We start from the raw sequence: 18036 nt of genomic DNA, 5'->3' as shown, positions 1-18036 counted from the left end.
ATGAGAAAGAAAGAGGACTTTCATTAAAACAGCATGAACGATCAACAATCATTATCCGGATGACTGTGTGTGGCTTCCATCGACAACTCTTCGCGTACTTTAAGTTTAACACTTACTGAAGCGCTTTTCATTGAGAAGTTTCCAATTCTATGGCAATGTGCCGGTATGGACGTGCTCAACTGGGAGCTGCTTGTCGACAGCCTGCATCTCTGCGCCCAGCTCGACCTCATGGACAACACGCTCTGCTCCCAGGAGAATCCGCGTATTCACCTGTCGTAAAACAACTTAGTACTCCTGTCAGAATGCGACTGGTACACAAGCTGTACCTTGCAGCCCATGCAAACAACTAGGCACCAGTGCTGCCAACGACCGTCGGATACGAGACGATTCGACACGGCAACGGCAATTGCTCGACAGCTCCCGCCACCTAAAGGCACAACCGCATGCTTCCGCTCGGCTAACAAGATCACCACACTTCCTGCTCAAGTTGAAGTGATGGCCACCACCAAAACAACAGAGCCTTCAAGCGCTTAAAGGCGACGGATGAAACGCGGCCGGCAGTCTCGCTGGTCGTTGACGCTGCCTTGCCTCGGAAAAATCCTCGGTGACGAGACTGAGGGTCTCTGTGGATACCACACAGCAAGCAACGACGCTGCTGCACCACTGCAAATGGGGGCTGCTGTTTAACCTTGGCGTATGTATGTGCTGCCCACCAGCGCACAAACTATCCAGTGGGTTTCCAGCGCTTTCGAGCAGTTACGCTCGACTTCGGCTCTTGCTAGCAGGATGCGACTCGGGTGGACGGCAGCAGCGGCGTTCGGCAGAACTCGCAGTAGCTTCACTTGTTTTTTTCCTGCTGAGAGACTCAATGGAGGAGACCTCCAGTGACCACCGACCTCACGGCACAGCGCAGCTGGCCAAGCACGTCGTGGCTGACACGGCCACCGCCATGGCTGTGTCGCTCGACGTAGCGCCCTTCATCACCATTGTGGACCGTTCCATTATCGAGAACGCCCGCGGGCCGCGGCCTCCGGGAGCTAGACGACTGAAAAGCGGAGCGTTCTTGTACGCAAACGGTAAGACCGACTCAGTAATAATGTATTCGTGCCAGCAGTGCTGTCAGAAAGCGATCGAACTCTCCTATCTCAACCTTCGCAATGCCCTAGTTTAAGTATCCACGACAGACATGTTTCGGGTCTCGGGGCCCCGAGTCGGAGCACATGTTGATACCGAAGTTGTCGACCACCGAGGTCGTTTTGTGATTGGTAGATATTTGTTGAAGCTGCATCTTGCCCATCCCATATGTGGCATAATCGGATTACTTCCTTAACCGCCACCTCTACCTACTCTACCGACAAGTACACCAAGCAGCACATCTTTGGCACTGGAAGTGGAGCGGAGAACGATCTCGCCCCACGCGTTGCCTGCTAACGCCGCTGGCCGGATTGCACCGCAGTGGAGAACTGCGCATGATGAGCACCACGCGAGAAAACAGCGGAACTGCCGTATGCGGCCCCAGGTCGGCCGAGTCAGAGTCAGCGTCAGAGTCAGCGTCCCCGTCGCCGGACTCCGTCACCCACGTGGCCACGCGCTGGCTGGCAGCTATGAACGACTCGGACGCGTCAGGAGGGAGAGTTTCATGCGGCGGTGATACCGTCTGTGGAGAAGGAGCGGTTTCTGGTGCGTAAAGCGGGAGCCCAAGATGCCGAAGCCCCGTGGCCAATGCGCCACAAGCGCGATTTCCAGGAGAGCGAGAACGACACCACCAACACACCACTGAAGACGCCGAACAAGCGAGCTAAACGTAAAAATCGCAAGTCGACGATCGATATCCGGAAGGTGAGGAGCGGGCTGCGTGAATGGAGTTTTGTGCGTGACGCTGACGTCTCTCTACCTGTTCAGGAAGAGATTGCGAAGCTGCTGAAGGAGCTGGCAGGGCTGCAAAGCCAAATGGAACTGCTGAACACCCGCGCGATGGCGCCACACACGCCCGATGAGACGTCCGGTGAGGCGGTTGTCGCGAACCGAGTGCTCCGCCGCTCCATCCAGAAGCAGCAGCTTGAGGTGACGCGCTTCCACGCGCTGATGTCCGAGTATTCTCTCTTTGTAAGTAGTAGCTCTGTGCAGGGCCAATTTGCACATCAAACGATCAAGGCTGACGATCTCGTGGTAAATATTTGCACAGAGCATTCGTGTGGGCAGCCCAATTCACCAGGAAATTCACTTGCTAAAGGACAACAACTCGCGTCATGCGGCTTTGACGGCGATGAAGACGCAGGCGCTGCAAAAGGGAGCGATCTTTCTTCGAGACCGCTGTCCAAGGATAAACCCATGCAAACCTATGAGGGAAGACCACGGGTACGAGGCCCCGAACGGCGATTTCTACGCCACGTACTTGTCCACCTCACAGTTCGAGAACAGCGTCAAGAAGGTGTTCGATATCCTTCTCGGATACTTCAGCAGCATCGAGATTTGCGTGTCGGAGAAGCTCGGCAACGTCACTATTCGCGAGGACGACGACAATTTGGCCCCCGGAGTCACTCAAAACCGCCTTGTATCGACGACGATCGGTGGACTGCGGATGGAGTCGAACACGGTTTTCTTCTCACACTACGAGGAAGGAGGAAGCGAGCCGGGGCATGAACACGGCTACGGACTATTCGTCGCCGACTTCGTTGATGAAGACGACAGGAGTCCCTACCACCCGCAGGAGCGAATCCGACGCGACTTCAGCGCCGTCTTGGAGCTCACGTCCTACCCGATCCAGCGCCGCACGAGTGGCACGAAGACTGTGAGCAGTTCCAGCAGCGAAGCGGAAGAGAGACTCGTGGTGGTCACACGCTGGGTGCACAGCAGAGTGCATCACCCGCAGTTCGACATCCCGCTCTCCGGTTGGCACGAGATGCGAGAGAACACGGAGCGCTGGATCCAGACGCTGCACCACACGATGCTGGAGAGGTATTGCGCCATGGTCTAGGCGACTCGCTTGGTCACTAAGGCTGCGTAGAAGAGAGGAGATAAGTTAAGGTCCATTGCTTTGCCCGTTCCTTGCGTTCCTCGATGATCAGGGCAGCTTCAAGGCTGTCCTCGTTGAAGTGCTACTTCAGAGCAAACCCTGCGCATAATCATCCGTTTCGGCGGTCGGTTGCAGTCGGTAGCCGATTATGCGCCAGTTCGTCAATGCGTGCCGTCTCACATGTCACTTCAACTTGGCAGCTCGCCGGTCTCCTGGTCATTGTGCGATTTGCGTCCAAGCCCTCAAGTCGCAAGCCCCACGCCAGAAGCCTCCCCCTCCCAGCCATGTTCGCCTCCACCAAGCTCACGTCGCGTGTCGCTGTACGCTCCGCCGCCACGCGCAGCTTCACCGCTAGCGCGCCCAAGCACATGAAGGTCCTGTGTGCGCTCTACGAGGGCGGCGAGCACGGCAAGAAGAACCCCAAGATCCTCGGCTGCGTCGAGAACGAGCTGGGGCTGCGCAAGTTCCTGGAGGACCGCGGCCACGAGTTGGTCGTGACGTCCGATAAGGACGGAGACCAGTCCGAGTTCGCCCGCAACCTGCACGACGCCGACGTGGTCATCTCGCAGCCCTTCTGGCCGGCCTACATCACGCGCGACCGCATCGCCAAGGCGCCCAAGCTGAAACTGGCCATCACGGCCGGCATCGGCTCCGACCACGTGGACCTGGCGGCGGCGTGCGACCGCAGCATCACAGTGGCCGAGGTCACGGGCTCCAACGTCGTGAGCGTCGCGGAGCACGTCGTCATGATGATCCTCTCGCTCGTGCGCAACTACATGCCCGCCTACAAGCAGGTGATCGACGGCGACTGGGACATCGCAGCCATCGCCAACAACGCGTACGACCTCGAGGACAAGCACGTGGGCATCGTGGCGGCTGGTCGCATCGGCCAGCGCGTGCTGCGCCGCCTCAAGCCGTTCGACGTCACGCTGCACTACACCGACAAGGTAGAAGCTTAGGTTCTAGGTATTCTTCGAGACAGTCCTGCTAACACTGCCTCTTGTTTGATGCTGCAGGTGCGTCTGCCGGCCGAGCTGGAGAAGGAGCTGAACGTCAAGTGGCACCCGAGCGTGGAGGACCTGGTGCAGGAGTGCGACGTCGTGTCCATCAACTGCCCGCTGCACCCGGAGACCGAGCACCTCTTCGACGCCAAGATGCTGAGCAAGATGAAGAAGGGATCGTTCCTCGTCAACACGGCTCGCGGCAAGATCGTGGACAAGGACGCGCTGGTCAAGGCCGTCGAGAGCGGACACCTCCAGGGCTACGCGGGCGACGTCTGGTTCCCGCAGCCGGCGCCGGCCGACCACCCGTGGCGCTCGATGCCGCGTCACGCCATGACCCCGCACTACTCGGGCACGACGCTGGACGCGCAGGCGCGATACGCAGCAGGCACCAAGGAGATCCTCCAGCGCTTCTTCGACGGCAAGCCGCAGCGTCCCGAGTACCTCATCGCGGAAGGCGGCAAGGTCACGAGTGCATCCTACACGAACGGAGACGCCACCTCGGGATCGCTGTAGGTGCTGTAAACTCACTTTGCAGGAGTTAGTCTTGCATGTAGCAGAGTGAGGACGGAGGTCTCCCCGGTGGACTTGGACTTGTCGGAGACTCCGACACGGCGTAGACCTTCACTTAGCATCTAGGGAGGCGTCGAGGAATTCACAAATACATGTATGAAAACTTACTCATGAAGTTCCTACATTGTCTGAGGCTACACGTAGTTAACTGTCCACGCGAAGGAGCGCCATGTAGCTGATGCCGAGAAGCTCAAGCGGACAATGGACCGCAATCTGGTCATTTTGCTCGAGACGGGCGATGCACACCAACGAAGCAGTGTTGTTGTCGCCTCCAGGGTATCTGTAGCCGCAGCTGACTGATTGCAGGTGCTCGCGGCGTGGATGAAGTCTCTAGAGAAGTGCGTCTGGTAGTTCACCACCACGGACACGTAGAAGGTGCCGCAAGTCTGGATCTCAACAACTCCGTCGGGGATATTCCCCCACCGGATGTAGCTGCCCACTCTACAGTTCGCTCGAAGACAAAAGCTATCCACGCGGTCGTGAGCAATGCGCAGAACTTCCACTTCGTCTCTCAGTTGCGAGACTGCTCCGTTGCAACTTAACTCGCCGCGGAGGGTTTCCACCACCCCATTCAGGCTTTGGACTTCAGTGTCGATCCTTCTCAGCCCCGCGTTGTGCATAACCACAACTTTATCTGCCGTTTCCACCGCCGAGTTCAGGTAGGCCAGATCTCCGTCTAGCTGCTTCAATTTGGAGCTTTGAGCTGCAACAACTCCACCCAGTTTTTGCAGTGCTGGTCCGTAGCTCCATTCAGCTTCTTCAGTGCTGAGCTGAGCGAGTGAACAACACTTTTCAGCTTCTGTACGTCGGAGTGGTGAGTCGCTGCAACTTGGTCTGCACTTGACCGAAGAACGCTCACTTCACTCTTTAGGTCGCGCACCTTGGACCCCATCACGTCAAAACGCTCCAGCGATATTGGCTCCATGGTGAACGTGTAGGTTGCCACACGGGGTTGTTCCATCACTTGGACCTTCAGCACAATTTGAAGCTGAAAGTTGTTCCCAGTGAGGGGCTGTAACGTGATTGGGAAGCTGTCCACGCCGTCGTGGTTGGCGTCGATCAGATCATGAAAATACTGGGCAACAGACGCACACTCCATTAGCAACGAAAGATAATTTACTCAGCGTTCCAAGTATTGACGTCCTCACCTTCACGTAGTCAGCAGCGCTTGCAGTTGGAATGGCGTTGGTCAGATCAACGTAGTCACAGAGGCTTCGTCTCGCGGTGCACCTTCAGCAAATAAAAATACTGTTAGTAATCTACCCAATATTACGGAATGTACTCGATTCGTGCAGTGAGCTTACCACTGCTTCTTGCTTTCGCAGTCTTCAAGCCAAATGCACAGTTTTCCATCCTGGAGCGACAGTGAGTATCGATAGGTGGGTGCTGGGGGTGGCGAAAACTTGGTGGTGCCCTCGAGTTCGAGAAAGTCGTCCAGATCTGGTTCGGTCTGCGATGAAGAGGGGTCGGACGATGTGGTTGGTGGGCGACTCGACACACTTGCTTTGGTTTCTGGTGTGTCCTCTGCCGGCATTTTGTTGCTGGGACTCATTGGGGGACTGTTTGGCTGGCACGAGGTGAATTGGAGGATGGACCTGGTTGGTCAGATCGACCCCGAGAATCAGCTGACTGTAGATTGTGATGGAAGTGGTTGGCCTGGCTGCAAGATTGTAGCTTGTGATGCATTTGCCGATGTAGCATCAATCAAGTTCGCTGTCGCCCTCACTCTCCAAGAGAGTGACAAGCCCTCGGAAGCTGTAAGTGTCGTGATCGTTTTCGCCAGAAGTGGAGCACGTCACCAATAGAGGTATTCAAAAGCATGGCAGATGATCTAAAAAGAAATGTCGTGATACAACTACAGGTCTGGCAACTACTTCGAAGTACTCAAGTAGGTGGAAGCTTACGATAGATAAAATATTTTGAATAGTATTGGTGTGCAATGAATTGGCAGCCGATTCAGGAGCGCTGTAAACGTTGGCAAAGAGAAAATGTATTCACTGGCATCCCTAGACAGATAGCATCGCGAGAAGAGCAAGTGTCATGTAGCCGAAAGAAACGTTGCCATTGGCGTGAACGGAGAGCTGGTCCCCCTTGCTCACGTGGATGATGCTTGTCAGCGTGAGTTGGTGGAAGCCGCTTGTCGAGCAGACCAGCTGAGTGCCTTTAACCAACTGCAGGTGTGTCGAACTCTGGCAACTTTCGAAGCCCACAGTAGCGTTCACCTGATAAACGCCTGGCTTCAGATCTCGAATGACACCGTCAGTGACTTTGAGGCCTTCGCAGCGCCAGAGAACCACCCCCTCTAAACCTAGCTGGCTTGTTGCTCGCGCTAGAATAGTCCCCGCGGGGTTTCGTGCTTCACGCAGTGAATTCATCTCTGCTCGTAGGTCCGAGATCATCTTCTGCATGGCTTGATCCGCTGCACTTTTACTAGCAGTCTCGGCTTGAAGACACTTTACTTCTCTCTGCAGATCTTGCACCTTAGACTCCAGGATATCGATTCGCTCGACAGATACTGGTCCCAGATCGAATGTGAACGTCGCTGTCCTGTACTTCATCAAGACTTGGACATTCACATAGATCTCCAGTATCAAACGATCACCCTTGGTGTTCTGGAGTGACCGAGGGGTTTTAGTCGTCTTGTCCAAAGGCTTCGCTAGCAGCTCATGAAAACACTATGGAGCATCGAACTGTTAGCTCAATTATTCCATCACCAAACAATCTTTCGTAGTTACCTCGATGTAGTCCGAAGCACTGGCGTCTGGGATGGAGTTTGAAGAATTGACGTAGTTTTCAAGCTCCAGTTCATTCGTACACCTTAACCGTGTCACGAAAAGGAGTCATGTGAGCATTATAGTGAGCATATTGGTGTATCTGTTTTCGAAGTGGACTCACCACTTCTTTTTGCTGTCGCAGTCCTCAAGGGAGATACGAAGTTTGCCGCTTTTCAGAGAAAGTAGGTAGTGATACGTTTGTGACGGGGGAAGTTTAAAGGTGGTAGCACCCTCTAGCTTCGCGCACGCTTGCAAATTGGACTTGGATCCGGGTGTGCCTTGACTGTGCGGCATCGTAGGCGGAGTGTTAGACTTGACTGGAATGCCGAACTTCCCAGCCTCCCGTGCGCGAATGCCGAGCTGGTTGCCGTGTATGACTCGAATTGAACGTCGAGCAAGGCTATATAAAACTGCGATCAGTCAATTGGCAGGGATGAGAAACGTCGACACCTTGTCCGCTATTTGTACGCTTCCCTCTCAGACCCAAAAACTCTGCTCTGGTTTTCAATTTCCACCGCATTGCAGTAATGCATTCACTAGTAAAGTAGCAAGTGGTAGACAAACAGATAGCCTCAATACAGTCATTGGGACTAGCAGCTGGAGTGGCATTTGTAGGATTGACGTTGTGCAGGGATTCAAGGAATGTATAACTTTGGAACAAACTTAGTGCAGCTATTTTCCCCAGTAAGGCACCGATCGTCGGATGAAAGCTCAGACTCGACAATTATTGATATGCTCACAACATAGTGTGGTTGGAAAGCTCGACAAACTGCAAGTGAATATGTGAATATCCTGCTAATTACCGAGACGAACGAGAGTCAAGCGGTTGGTTGCCACGAGGCTGGCAGTGCACACCACGGAGAGCTGGTCACCTTTCTCCATTCGAGTGATGCACGTCAGTGTCGTAGAACTGGGAAATCTGTCTGCGTAGCCGCAATACACCAACTGAATGCACTCGGTCCCTTTCATCAGCTTGATCTGCGATCCATTCAACTCGCAATTGACAACCACGACAACTTGATAAACACCGGGATAAACAATCCGGATAAAGCTGGTGGTTGCACCTCCGACGTTTGTCCATAGGAGCGTATTTCCTAGATTTCCAGTTCCTTGGGCGTGGAGAATCTCCATACGATCATCTGCATCACGAGCTTCCAGCTTCTGCTGGAGTTTCTCCACTTCTTTTTGCAGGTCGCGCACCTTTCCTTCTAGCGCGTCGATTCGCTCCACTGAAACAGGCTCCAAGTCGAAGGAGTACATCGCGATCCGCTCTTGATGCATCACTTGCACCTTCACAGCCAGTTCCAACCGAAATGTTCCATCCTCGCAAGGGTAAAACCCAATTGGGAAATCAGTCATCTCTCCTCGGGTAGCAATATTCATCAACGCGTGAAAGCACTATCCGGACACCCAGCGAATTGTAATAACGAGTTAGTTCATGACACCTTTTGCTGCATTTCAGTAGGCGTGTAGCAATAACCTCGACATAGTCGGCCGGTCGAGCGCACGGAATCGAATTGGTCGAATCCACATAGTCTTCCAAGTTCAATTCTCTCGTGTACCTGCATTGACAAAGTAAGCAATTGATACAGAACGTAGGCTAACAGGAATTGCCACGGTACGCAAAGTACATTTGCCTGTACCATTGCCTCTTGGTATCACAATCCTCAAACCAGAATCGGATTTTGTCGTGCTTTAGAACAATCGCGTATCGATAGACTGGCGCGACGATTGTTGTGCCTTGGTACACGGCCTCTTTCGAGTCGGATTGGCCGTCGAGGGATAACGAGGAGAGCTGGTCGCTGGTAAATGTCAGCTCCGTCGACATGGCTGCAAACGCTCAAGTCAGTGGTTCTGGAGAGCAAATCCTCCGTAGGACAATTGTTGTGAAATCGGCAAGGTTTATTATATCCGACCAATTGCTCGTCCCAGAAAACATCCATAAAATAAACGATAAAAGTTCTTACTGGATAAACTAAAATCCACTCAAAAGCTTCATGCGCGGCGACGACCCGGACGGTGACGTTGTCATGGCCGCCCCGGGCTCCCCATCGGACTCTACGCACCCCTCTCCGTCTCCGCATGAAGCATCACGTCTGCTCTCCATTGTGGCCGCCGGAGAGCTCCCAGTTCTTCCTCTTTCGCTCGCTACAGACGACACGAACGAGGGTCTCGAGGGTCTCCTGGCGCCTTTTTTGCCTCTCCTGACACGCCTCCAGAGCTCGCGCCGCGCCACATTGGCCCTTAAAACACTACCTGAGCCGTCGGCCGTAGACCGTGCGCTACTCCGGGTCGAAAACGCGTCGGAATGGCGCCAATACGCCCAAGTGTTGACCGATTTGAGTCCTTCGCAGCTCCAGGCGGCCGTAAGTCCGCCAAAAACGCCAGCATTCCGCCGCTTCGAGCGCGGATCCGCAGCCGAGAGAGTGCAGATCGTGATCTGCGAGTGGCTACTCGCCGCGCCCGGGAGTTTGGAGCGCAGCGAGCTTTTATTGGCCGAGATGTACCAGGAACAAGTGGCCGCCATTCTCGTGCTCACGCTGGCCAGTCCCAAGCTCCAGACGCAGCTCAGAACTGCCGAGAACCCTCTAGGACTTGATGCTGTGGCTCGCCGGTGCCTGGCGGTACCGCTGGGCCCCGTGCTGCTCTCCAGAGTGGCCGTGAACGACCCCTCGAGCGTCGAGCAGCTCCTGGACGTGGTGGTTGCTGTAGCTGCAGGGGACAAGAAGCCAATGGCTCAACAGGAACAGGACGCGCTGAGTGGGACGACGGCTATGCAGGACAACGCCAAACAGACCTGTGTCCTGCTAGCCAAGCTCGCGCCTGTGTACGCGGCGAGACTGAGGGACAAACTGAGTGAACAGACCACGTCGCTGCATTGCGCGGCGATTGCCTTTGAGCTGCTGACGACGTGCACGAGTCGAGAGGACATGGGTGTGTTCTTGTACCAGTGGCTGAAGAAAGACGGCGCGCCAGGCTCAGCACTGCGGACGTACGTGCAGCTTGCAAGTCGGGAAGCAGCGTCGGCGGTTAGTGCGTTCCAGCAGGACGCGGTCGGGAGTTTGACTAAGATCAAGGCTGTGCTGTTGGACACGTTGGATAGCACGAACGCGACTGTGTTGCCGTACGAACTGACGGCTGCGCTGGGCGTGTGCGTCGGCCTTCAGGTGCTTGGCAGCTTCCCACTGACGGAAGCGGAGCGACTGCGCCTGCTGCACAGCATTGACAAGCTTGCTCCTTCGTGGTCGTCGTCCCGCGCGATCAGTCTGGCGTTTATTGTGGTGGTTCTGCTGTGGTATCCGCTCGCTCCGGCGTTGAGCAAGGCGCCCAACCAGCGTGATGACCACACGAAGAGCGCGGTGACCCTTTCGCAGCAAGTTTTGGTTGCGCTCTTCCACGCGCGAGACGCTGGGGCAGGGCCACTGTTCGTGGTCTCGGCGGTGCTCTTCTACACGAAGGCTCCGGCGCTCGTGCCTTTCCTGGCTTCCGTGATTGGATTTGATGGCGATACGTGCAACGCTGCCTCGACTGCTACTGGTGCTGGATGCGGCATTCAGGTGCAGCAGGCGTTGCGAGCGGAGTACCTTCACGTGTTCGGAGATGTCGTGCTGAAGCCGGTTTTGACGGAGAACTTGCTGGCGCGAGAGGTGCTGACTTTCCCTCCGGCCGCCCGAGTGTCGGCTCTGGATGCAGTGTCATCGGGCCACGGCCAGCACGAGTTTACGCTGCGTGGGTTACACGGACTGCTGTGTGAGAAGTCTTTCTTGCGTCACCACCACGCGCACAAGCTTGAGAGCTGGCTGGCCGCTCAGGTTGGAGAGCAGGCAGCTTTGCCTGTCCACCCGCTATTGGTGAGTTTGCTGCTCGAATGGGTCGAGAACTACATCATGGCCTTCGAGTACCCTATCGCACAAGCTCCTCGTCGGCTGCAGCTGTCGATTGTTCCACTGCGGAGCTCCATCTTGGCGAAGTGGCTCAGTTCGCCGTGTTTGACACGTGCGTACGACTCCGAGAGCGGGCGGGAGCGTGAGTTGATGTGGGCCCGCGGTGCGCTGGGACTCACTTATGCGCTCCAGTTCAACCAGCGCCTACGCCACGCCACGATGGTGGCCGGCAGCAAGCTCAGCAGCTTGGTTCCCACTTCGTCGGTAGCTTCAGGTGCTTCAGTTTCAGCCGCTTTGGGTCCGAGTGCGGATATCTGTCTGCACTACGACCTGAGCGCGTTCCCGTTGCGCAATATCGTGACTCAGGCCCTCGCACACGGCGATCAGGGCGGCGCTTTCGAGTATGTAGCCCCGACGCTGTTGAAGCTTATGATGGAGGAACACCCGCAGCTTTTCGATGCTGCAGCGGCATCAGCATCATCGGGATCGACGCTGCAGCTTCTCCCGCTTGCAGCAAGTCCCCAGGATGTTGCCGAGCGTGATCTGGCTCGTAGCTGGTTCCGCCGCCGCCGAAAATGCGGCGAGCTGCCCGATGTCCGTGTCGTGAAGTCTCCTGTCTCGTGGACAGCAGCCCAATCGTTACTGCTGGAGCTGCAGGCGGCGCCGATTGAGGTTGTGATGCGCGAGTTACCAGTGCTCGTTGACGGGTTCCTCCCATACGCGGTCGTATCATCGCAAACTTCTCCCCGATCGCGCCAAGAAGTAGCGGCATTCTGCGCGCAGCTTGCAGCGCTGTACGAGACGCGCGCTCGTCGGGAACAAGGTGCAAGTGTATCACTCTTGATGCGATTGGTGCATGCTCTGTGCTTCCCGGACGCACTCTGGCGCCAGCAACAGACGCAGACGCATCAAGGAGGCTCATTGCGGCTGCTAACGCACATGCAGGTAGTAGAGGAGCCGTTCCGCCTGGTCGACGATGCGCACGACGGTGTGTTCCTCCAGCCAGCGCTGCTGCGCGTTTTGCTTGGACTTGTCCGCGATGTGCGAGCCGCAGCCAACGTTCACGTCACCAAGTGTGATCCGAGCCTAGTCCCTGTGGAAGGGATGGGCGGCGCTTCCTCTGTCACTGCCAGTGTGCAGCAGCACCAGCTCCTGCAAGACTGTTTGCTGACGCACGGACTGCTCAAGCGCTTGCTGTCGTTGAGTTCGGAATCACGTGACGATGAAGTGGCAGAGGAGAGTCGCGCGTTGCTGTGTGCGGCTGTGGACGAGCTGCTGACTGCAGATGCGGCTGCTTCGTCTCCGTCACCTCCTCGACTGCTACTGGCAATTCATACGCAAGGCTACGATGTTGCGTTGGTGCCGACGTTGGTCGCTAACGTGCCGTCCATGAAGCTTCTTTGGGACCATTGGATGGCATCGACTTCTTCCTCCTCCTCCTCGGCGGGCTCTTCGTCGACTCGCTCTACTCCAGGCACGAAGCCGTTGATGGAGTTCGTGGCCGAGGGAGCTGAAAAGGACCTGCCCAAGTGGCGCTTCCGTCTGCGCGTGGTGCTTAGCTTGTGTGCCGAACATCTCTCCGGCAGTCGGCAGAGCGCTGCGATGCAGCAGGCGCTTCGAGTCGTGTGGAACAAGCTGCGCAATGGCGTCGGCAGCTCCGGCGACAACAGTACCGGTTACGTCAACCTCTTGGGCGAGGTGCTGCCCTGGATCGTGGACGCGTGCTCGCAGAACGCCGATCTCAGCGCAGAGCTCGTGCATTTCCTGTTGAAGCTGCAGAGACAGCAGCAGAGTGGCTCGAGTAGCAAGAGCAGGGAGGGCAGTCGGAGGGGAGCCGTGGATGCAGCAGGGAAGCCTCAAGAACAGCGACAGCTACTGGAACAAGTGCTGCGTGATACCTACGCCTCCTTGCTTCAGCAGATCTGAGGTCGACGCTGGTGAGCTGTAGGTGTCGCTAACAAGTACGATACATGTATGCTGACAAGGTGCAGGAGCTAATTCTGATGCCCTGCAGACGATGAAACGCCTTTGAACTAACCAACTGCCTGGACGAGTCAAGTTGTTGAGCAGCGTGTTATCTTGAACAGGAGAGACAGGAATGAGCGGCAGTGCAGCTGTATCACGCTCCGACAAGGTGTCCGTCATATCTCCAGCATCGCCAGGTTCCAGTCCACGCGCGTACATCCCAGCATCCCCGAAAGCGTTGAGTCCGAGATCTGCTGAAGCTGTCGGGGGTGACTCGAACGCGTGGAATGAAGGGGGCAGCGGACTCGCGTACTCCATCAAGGTGCGTGCAGCGGTGCTATCCCTTTTATCTCAGCGTCAAGCATGACATTCACCCTGCCAATGTGTCGCGACAGTCTTTTCGCCGCAAGAAGCATGTTCGAGAGCGACTTCATCCGCTGGAGAGCGAGTCTCCGCGATATCCACGGCATACGCACCAGCAGCGCCACCTTTCTATTGCAGCGACGTCGCCTTCTCGCTACGGAGCAGCTCCGTGTTCGCCTCGTGCTGGGAAAGGAGCGACAAGCCCTGAGGACTCGGATGACGAAGTGATCCAGTTGCAACGTCTGAGTGCCCATCTGGCATCCGGCGAGACGGTTGAGGAGTGGATCCGGTCGTACGAGCTCGAACGCGGAAACTTCGCCTCGTTTGCAGTCTTTACGGAGGTCAAGCTGGACGAGGTGCAAGAGACGTATGTGGAACAGGCTGGAAGACCGAACGCAGTGGAAGCAGCGGCGTGCTGCGCCACACTGCTCAAAATGCCGGGGATTGTCGGCTGCTACAGGACGTTGCTGGACAAAATGTCAGCCGGAATTCAGGGCGCTATTTACCTTCCCGAAGCTGCAGTGGCAGATTCCACGTCACCGGATGCGATGGGGGCGCTCGTACAGAGTTTCTACTCGCGTACTCCGTACTTCGAACGCGTGCGGGAGCTGGAGAGAACACTACTCGCGAGTCGAAGTATTTCGGACCCGAACGTGTTAAGAGCGGTAACTATCGACGACGTCGCGCGCATCTTCCAGTACGTGCCGTTCTCGCACGTCCAAGCAGGAATTGCAAAGGTCTACGCCACCAACTCGTCGATGCTCGACCAGCTAGTGGCTGCACTGCAGGGCCAACAAGGTCTGCTGCTGCTTCGAAGAGGCACGGGTGTGGACGACCCAGACTACCCTGTGCACGTGCCTTTGGCTACAAGCGCGCAGATCTGTCGCGCTATCACTCACAACGCCGCTACGTTCAGTGCCAGCGGTCGAGAGATGATCCTTTGCGCCATCGTGAATCTGGTGGAGGCGGATTCGTTCCGTGACGTTTACCAGCACTTTGATACCCATGGGAAGATGTGCTTCCTGCACCATTTGAGCTTTGCTGAAGGCATGGATCAGCTGGAGCTGGTTGTTGATACCCTGCCAAATGCCGGCGAATCACTCTTCCGTCTGTATCTCGCTACGTGCTCCGGACAAGTTGGAGAGCTGCCGGTAGGAGGTGAGCAGATCGTCCCTCCGAGTCCTAAGGATGTTTTCTTTCTGAAGCTGCTGAGTCCGGACATGGAGTTCTTCTTTGTGAGCGATTTGGCGGCCTACTTGACCGAAGCTCAATGGCAATTGCTGTCGAGGGAGTTCGAGAAGTACGAGAACGAGCGCAAAGCTCGGAAGCAGCGGCGGGCTAGCCTCAACGCAGCTGACTTCGATATTGAGATCGAAGAGGACGCGAGCGATGGTCGCCAGTATTCGTCGCAGTCGGCGGATGCCTCCATTGACCGGTTCCAGATGATAATGATGAACTACTTGCGCCACCACAACTTGTCGAGCGCGCAGCTCCTTCAGCTGGTGGCGAACACGTTCCTGTCGACGCTGGAGGAGAAGGAATTCAGCCAACTTCTTGACAACTGCTGGGCGCGATTTGCTCTCGATAGCCAGTGGACGAAGGCTCTGGCGGTGATACAGGATTTGGGGAGCGGAGGAAGCTCCTTTTCTCCTCCTTCCCCGCCGCATGAGGTGAATCATGAATACATTGCGGCAATTCGCTTGAAGATGCTCAAGAAGATCTTCATGATGCTAACGAGGGAGGAGAAGGCTACTTGGATGGACCGAATCAACGCCAAGCACCCGACTGAGAGCTACAAGAAAAGGATTCAAGACCTGAAGGATGTCGCTACGGCGGCATTGAACAAGCCACCAGATCTGAGCGACCCCGCGACACATATGCCAGGCATGAAAGCAGACCTGAAGATACGCTGGCTGGAGGTTATCATCGAATGCATCTTGAGCGAAACGGAGAACTCAGCGCGGGTAGCTGCATTGAAGCAGGCTCTCCTGCCGTTTGCAAATGGAAAAATGCCACCACCCGCAGTGCCACCACAGCAGCCGACTCTTGCATCGACTGAGAAGACGCTGCAGCAAATGTTGAGCCAACTTAGTGATGCGGATAAAGCGGCGTTGCTGTCGAAATTTGCATCGTCGTCCGACAAAGCACCCGGTGAAAAGGACGCAGCCAATCGAGCGGCATCACCCGTTCAAGAAGAGCTAGAACAAGCTTCTCCCCAAGTAGCTGGAGGCCCTGAAATCCAACAGGCGTTGAAGGCGCTGCTCGCTCGGCGGTCTGAAACGCAGGTGCTTGGGCTTCTTCAAGACGCTCTTGATATAGTGAATAGCGACGCAAGCTCCGCTGCAACTGGGGACGATAAGACGGAGCAGGAACAAGCTATTAATCTGTCCCGTCGGCTGAAGCGCAAGCTCACCGCTGTGAACGCTGTTTCCGAACCGATGGAATGGCAGGAGTTCGTGAGACTTGGTTGCTTGGACGTTGGCTGTCAGACGACGTTCGACACCGACCAGGAAGCTGGTGATACCGTCGGTCCGCTTGGAGCATCTCACGTCACTTCTGATCGTGAAGCCTCGCGAACCTCAGCACCGACGAAGCATACGCCGTTGACGCTAACTGCATTGCTCGGGAAGAACACTGGTAAGAGCAGCAAGAAGGAGCGATACCAGAAAATCAACAGCGTGGCTGTGCCTCGTGCCATTTCTGGGCTGATCACGTCGTGGCGCATGAACACCGACCAACTCATCCAGTTCGCCAAGAAGTCGCTTGCAAACGTGCTCAAGATCATTGCGGATGCCTACGGCGAGATGCTAACCGCAGCAAGGCGTAAAACCCAGCAGCAGCGACTTCCCTACGCAACCCCACGCGGCAGTGGTCGGATGTTAACTCTCTCGCAGATCGTGTACCAGTCTTTCCTTCACAGCTACGGACTGCCAACAATTGCAGACATGCACTTGCTTGCCTTCTCGTGCGCATTGGAGACCTATCGCTCGCAGCACCTCCGCGTCGACTACTTCTCAAGATTCTGCTTCGAAGAAGCACCAAAAGGGGAGCTGACCAACTACCTGGAATTCCTCGAGTGCATCGTGTGCGAAGATCTAACTACGACCATGATGGCGAACCATCTCCCTGGACCGATCACCACGCCCTCTTCTGCCAATGGGGGCGGCGGCATGAACTCCAACTCGCGCAGTATATCGCAGCAAACGCCGCCTGTGTCCTCGAAGAGGTCGCGGTTGATCCCTCGGATCAGCGTCCCAGACAAAGAGAACTGGCTGATCTCGGTTGATCGAGCACAGGAGATCGCGCAGCTCTGCTTCCGGGACATGCGTAAGACGACCGTGGCGACTTTTTGTGAAAACTTGGCGACCATCGCAGCTCAGGGCAACTCAACGGCAGTGTTGCCACCCCCGGCAGCTACGGCGCCGACAGCTGAGTCAACGAGTGGTGAGCAGGTGCTCAACGTGGATCATTTACTGCAGCTAGTGGTAGTGGAGTGGAGGTTCGAGCAAGTGCGACGCGAGCGCCACCTGCTGGATGCCTTCCGTGCTGGCGATGTGAATGGCGACGGACAGTTAACGTCCGCCGAATTCACGCAGATTGTCCTCAGCATCGATGCATCGCGTGATATGGGCGACATTTTGTTGATGTACAGCGACACGCTTCGCCGCACGCAGTGCGAACAGCTTGATGCTCAAGTGTTCCTGCAAGTTGCTCGAGAGCATGAGCTGGATCGCGTGGTGTGGCAAGGAGACGGTGATTTATTCGGTGTCGTGAACGAGGTGACCGACATGGAAGCTACTTGGGCGCATGTGCGTGGATTCTTTGTGGGCACGTTAGAAGCGTTGGCGCGAGATCTGCCGCCCACGCACTTCCTGCGTGTCTGCGAGGGCGCAGGCTGCGGCTGTTTGAAATGCCTTCTCGACGGATACGTCGGCTTCCAGAAGATGCGTCGGGAGTTTGCGTTTACACAGCAGCAGCAGCAGCCAGGGCTCCTGGGGAGACGCAACTCGTACGTTGGGGTGTCTTCGCAGCTCGTGTGGGCGCGGTTTTGGCATCTCATGCGCCAATTGCACGACGCTGCTGCCGAGAGCGACGGTATCGTTACTCCCTGGGAAGGCATTCAGTACAAGCGAGATCAGCCTGTCCTTGCACTTGCACCAAGATCTAACACCCGTCGGCGGGACTCGCTACCAAACTTCTTGTTCCCGGATACGGCGCGTATTACGGGCAAAATGAGCGAGGTTCACCACCCGGAAGTGTTCGATGCGCCGACAATTCACTCCCAATTCGCCTATCTGCTTGATCACATGTCTGCCAAAGGTCCGGAAACCACACCTCGCTCATCGTAGCGTGCTGAAGGCACTCGAATCGGGCCTAGCTATCCCTCCATTGGTGAACTTCGGCAGTCTTTTTTCAGCTTCATTTACGATACGGTTCTTCACAAGCAACTTTGGAGTGTC

The 18036-nt window shown here is 56.0% G+C and overlaps 6 protein-coding genes across 6 annotated transcripts; 4 read left to right on the top strand and 2 right to left on the bottom strand.

Annotated features, from left to right (window-relative positions):
- Window positions 1-868: 868 nt before the first annotated feature.
- KRP23_9551 (uncharacterized protein) lies at window positions 869-2977 on the top strand (the record flags this gene model as incomplete). The annotated part of the gene is made up of 4 exons (XM_067895118.1): window positions 869-1076; window positions 1691-1839; window positions 1903-2106; window positions 2186-2977. The coding sequence occupies 4 exons, from the start codon at window positions 869-871 to the stop codon at window positions 2975-2977; spliced, it is 1353 nt and encodes a 450-aa protein (XP_067742735.1).
- Window positions 2978-3300: 323 nt separating this feature from the next.
- KRP23_9550 (Formate dehydrogenase) lies at window positions 3301-4533 on the top strand (the record flags this gene model as incomplete). The annotated part of the gene is made up of 2 exons (XM_067895117.1): window positions 3301-3963; window positions 4033-4533. The coding sequence occupies 2 exons, from the start codon at window positions 3301-3303 to the stop codon at window positions 4531-4533; spliced, it is 1164 nt and encodes a 387-aa protein (XP_067742734.1).
- A 191-nt stretch (window positions 4534-4724) lies between these two features.
- On the bottom strand, window positions 4725-6142 carry KRP23_9549 (uncharacterized protein; the record flags this gene model as incomplete). Its single annotated transcript, XM_067895116.1, has 4 exons — window positions 4725-5360; window positions 5450-5665; window positions 5739-5820; window positions 5895-6142. The coding sequence occupies 4 exons, from the start codon at window positions 6140-6142 to the stop codon at window positions 4725-4727; spliced, it is 1182 nt and encodes a 393-aa protein (XP_067742733.1).
- A 454-nt stretch (window positions 6143-6596) lies between these two features.
- Window positions 6597-8624, bottom strand: KRP23_9548 (uncharacterized protein; the record flags this gene model as incomplete). The annotated part of the gene is made up of 2 exons (XM_067895115.1): window positions 6597-7265; window positions 8220-8624. The coding sequence occupies 2 exons, from the start codon at window positions 8622-8624 to the stop codon at window positions 6597-6599; spliced, it is 1074 nt and encodes a 357-aa protein (XP_067742732.1).
- Window positions 8625-9361: 737 nt separating this feature from the next.
- Window positions 9362-13174, top strand: KRP23_9547 (uncharacterized protein; the record flags this gene model as incomplete). The annotated part of the gene is made up of 1 exon (XM_067895114.1): window positions 9362-13174. The coding sequence occupies one exon, from the start codon at window positions 9362-9364 to the stop codon at window positions 13172-13174; it is 3813 nt and encodes a 1270-aa protein (XP_067742731.1).
- Window positions 13175-13346: 172 nt separating this feature from the next.
- Window positions 13347-17925, top strand: KRP23_9546 (uncharacterized protein; the record flags this gene model as incomplete). The annotated part of the gene is made up of 2 exons (XM_067895113.1): window positions 13347-13535; window positions 13609-17925. The coding sequence occupies 2 exons, from the start codon at window positions 13347-13349 to the stop codon at window positions 17923-17925; spliced, it is 4506 nt and encodes a 1501-aa protein (XP_067742730.1).
- Between the last annotated feature and the right edge of the window lie 111 nt (window positions 17926-18036).

This window comes from Phytophthora ramorum, assembly GCF_020800215.1.
Source record: "Phytophthora ramorum isolate Pr-102 chromosome Unknown Phyram_PR-102_s0008, whole genome shotgun sequence".
NCBI lineage: Eukaryota > Oomycota > Peronosporomycetes > Peronosporales > Peronosporaceae > Phytophthora > Phytophthora ramorum.
Note: the sequence above shows the minus strand (reverse complement) of the source record. Positions and strands in the feature narration are given on the sequence as shown.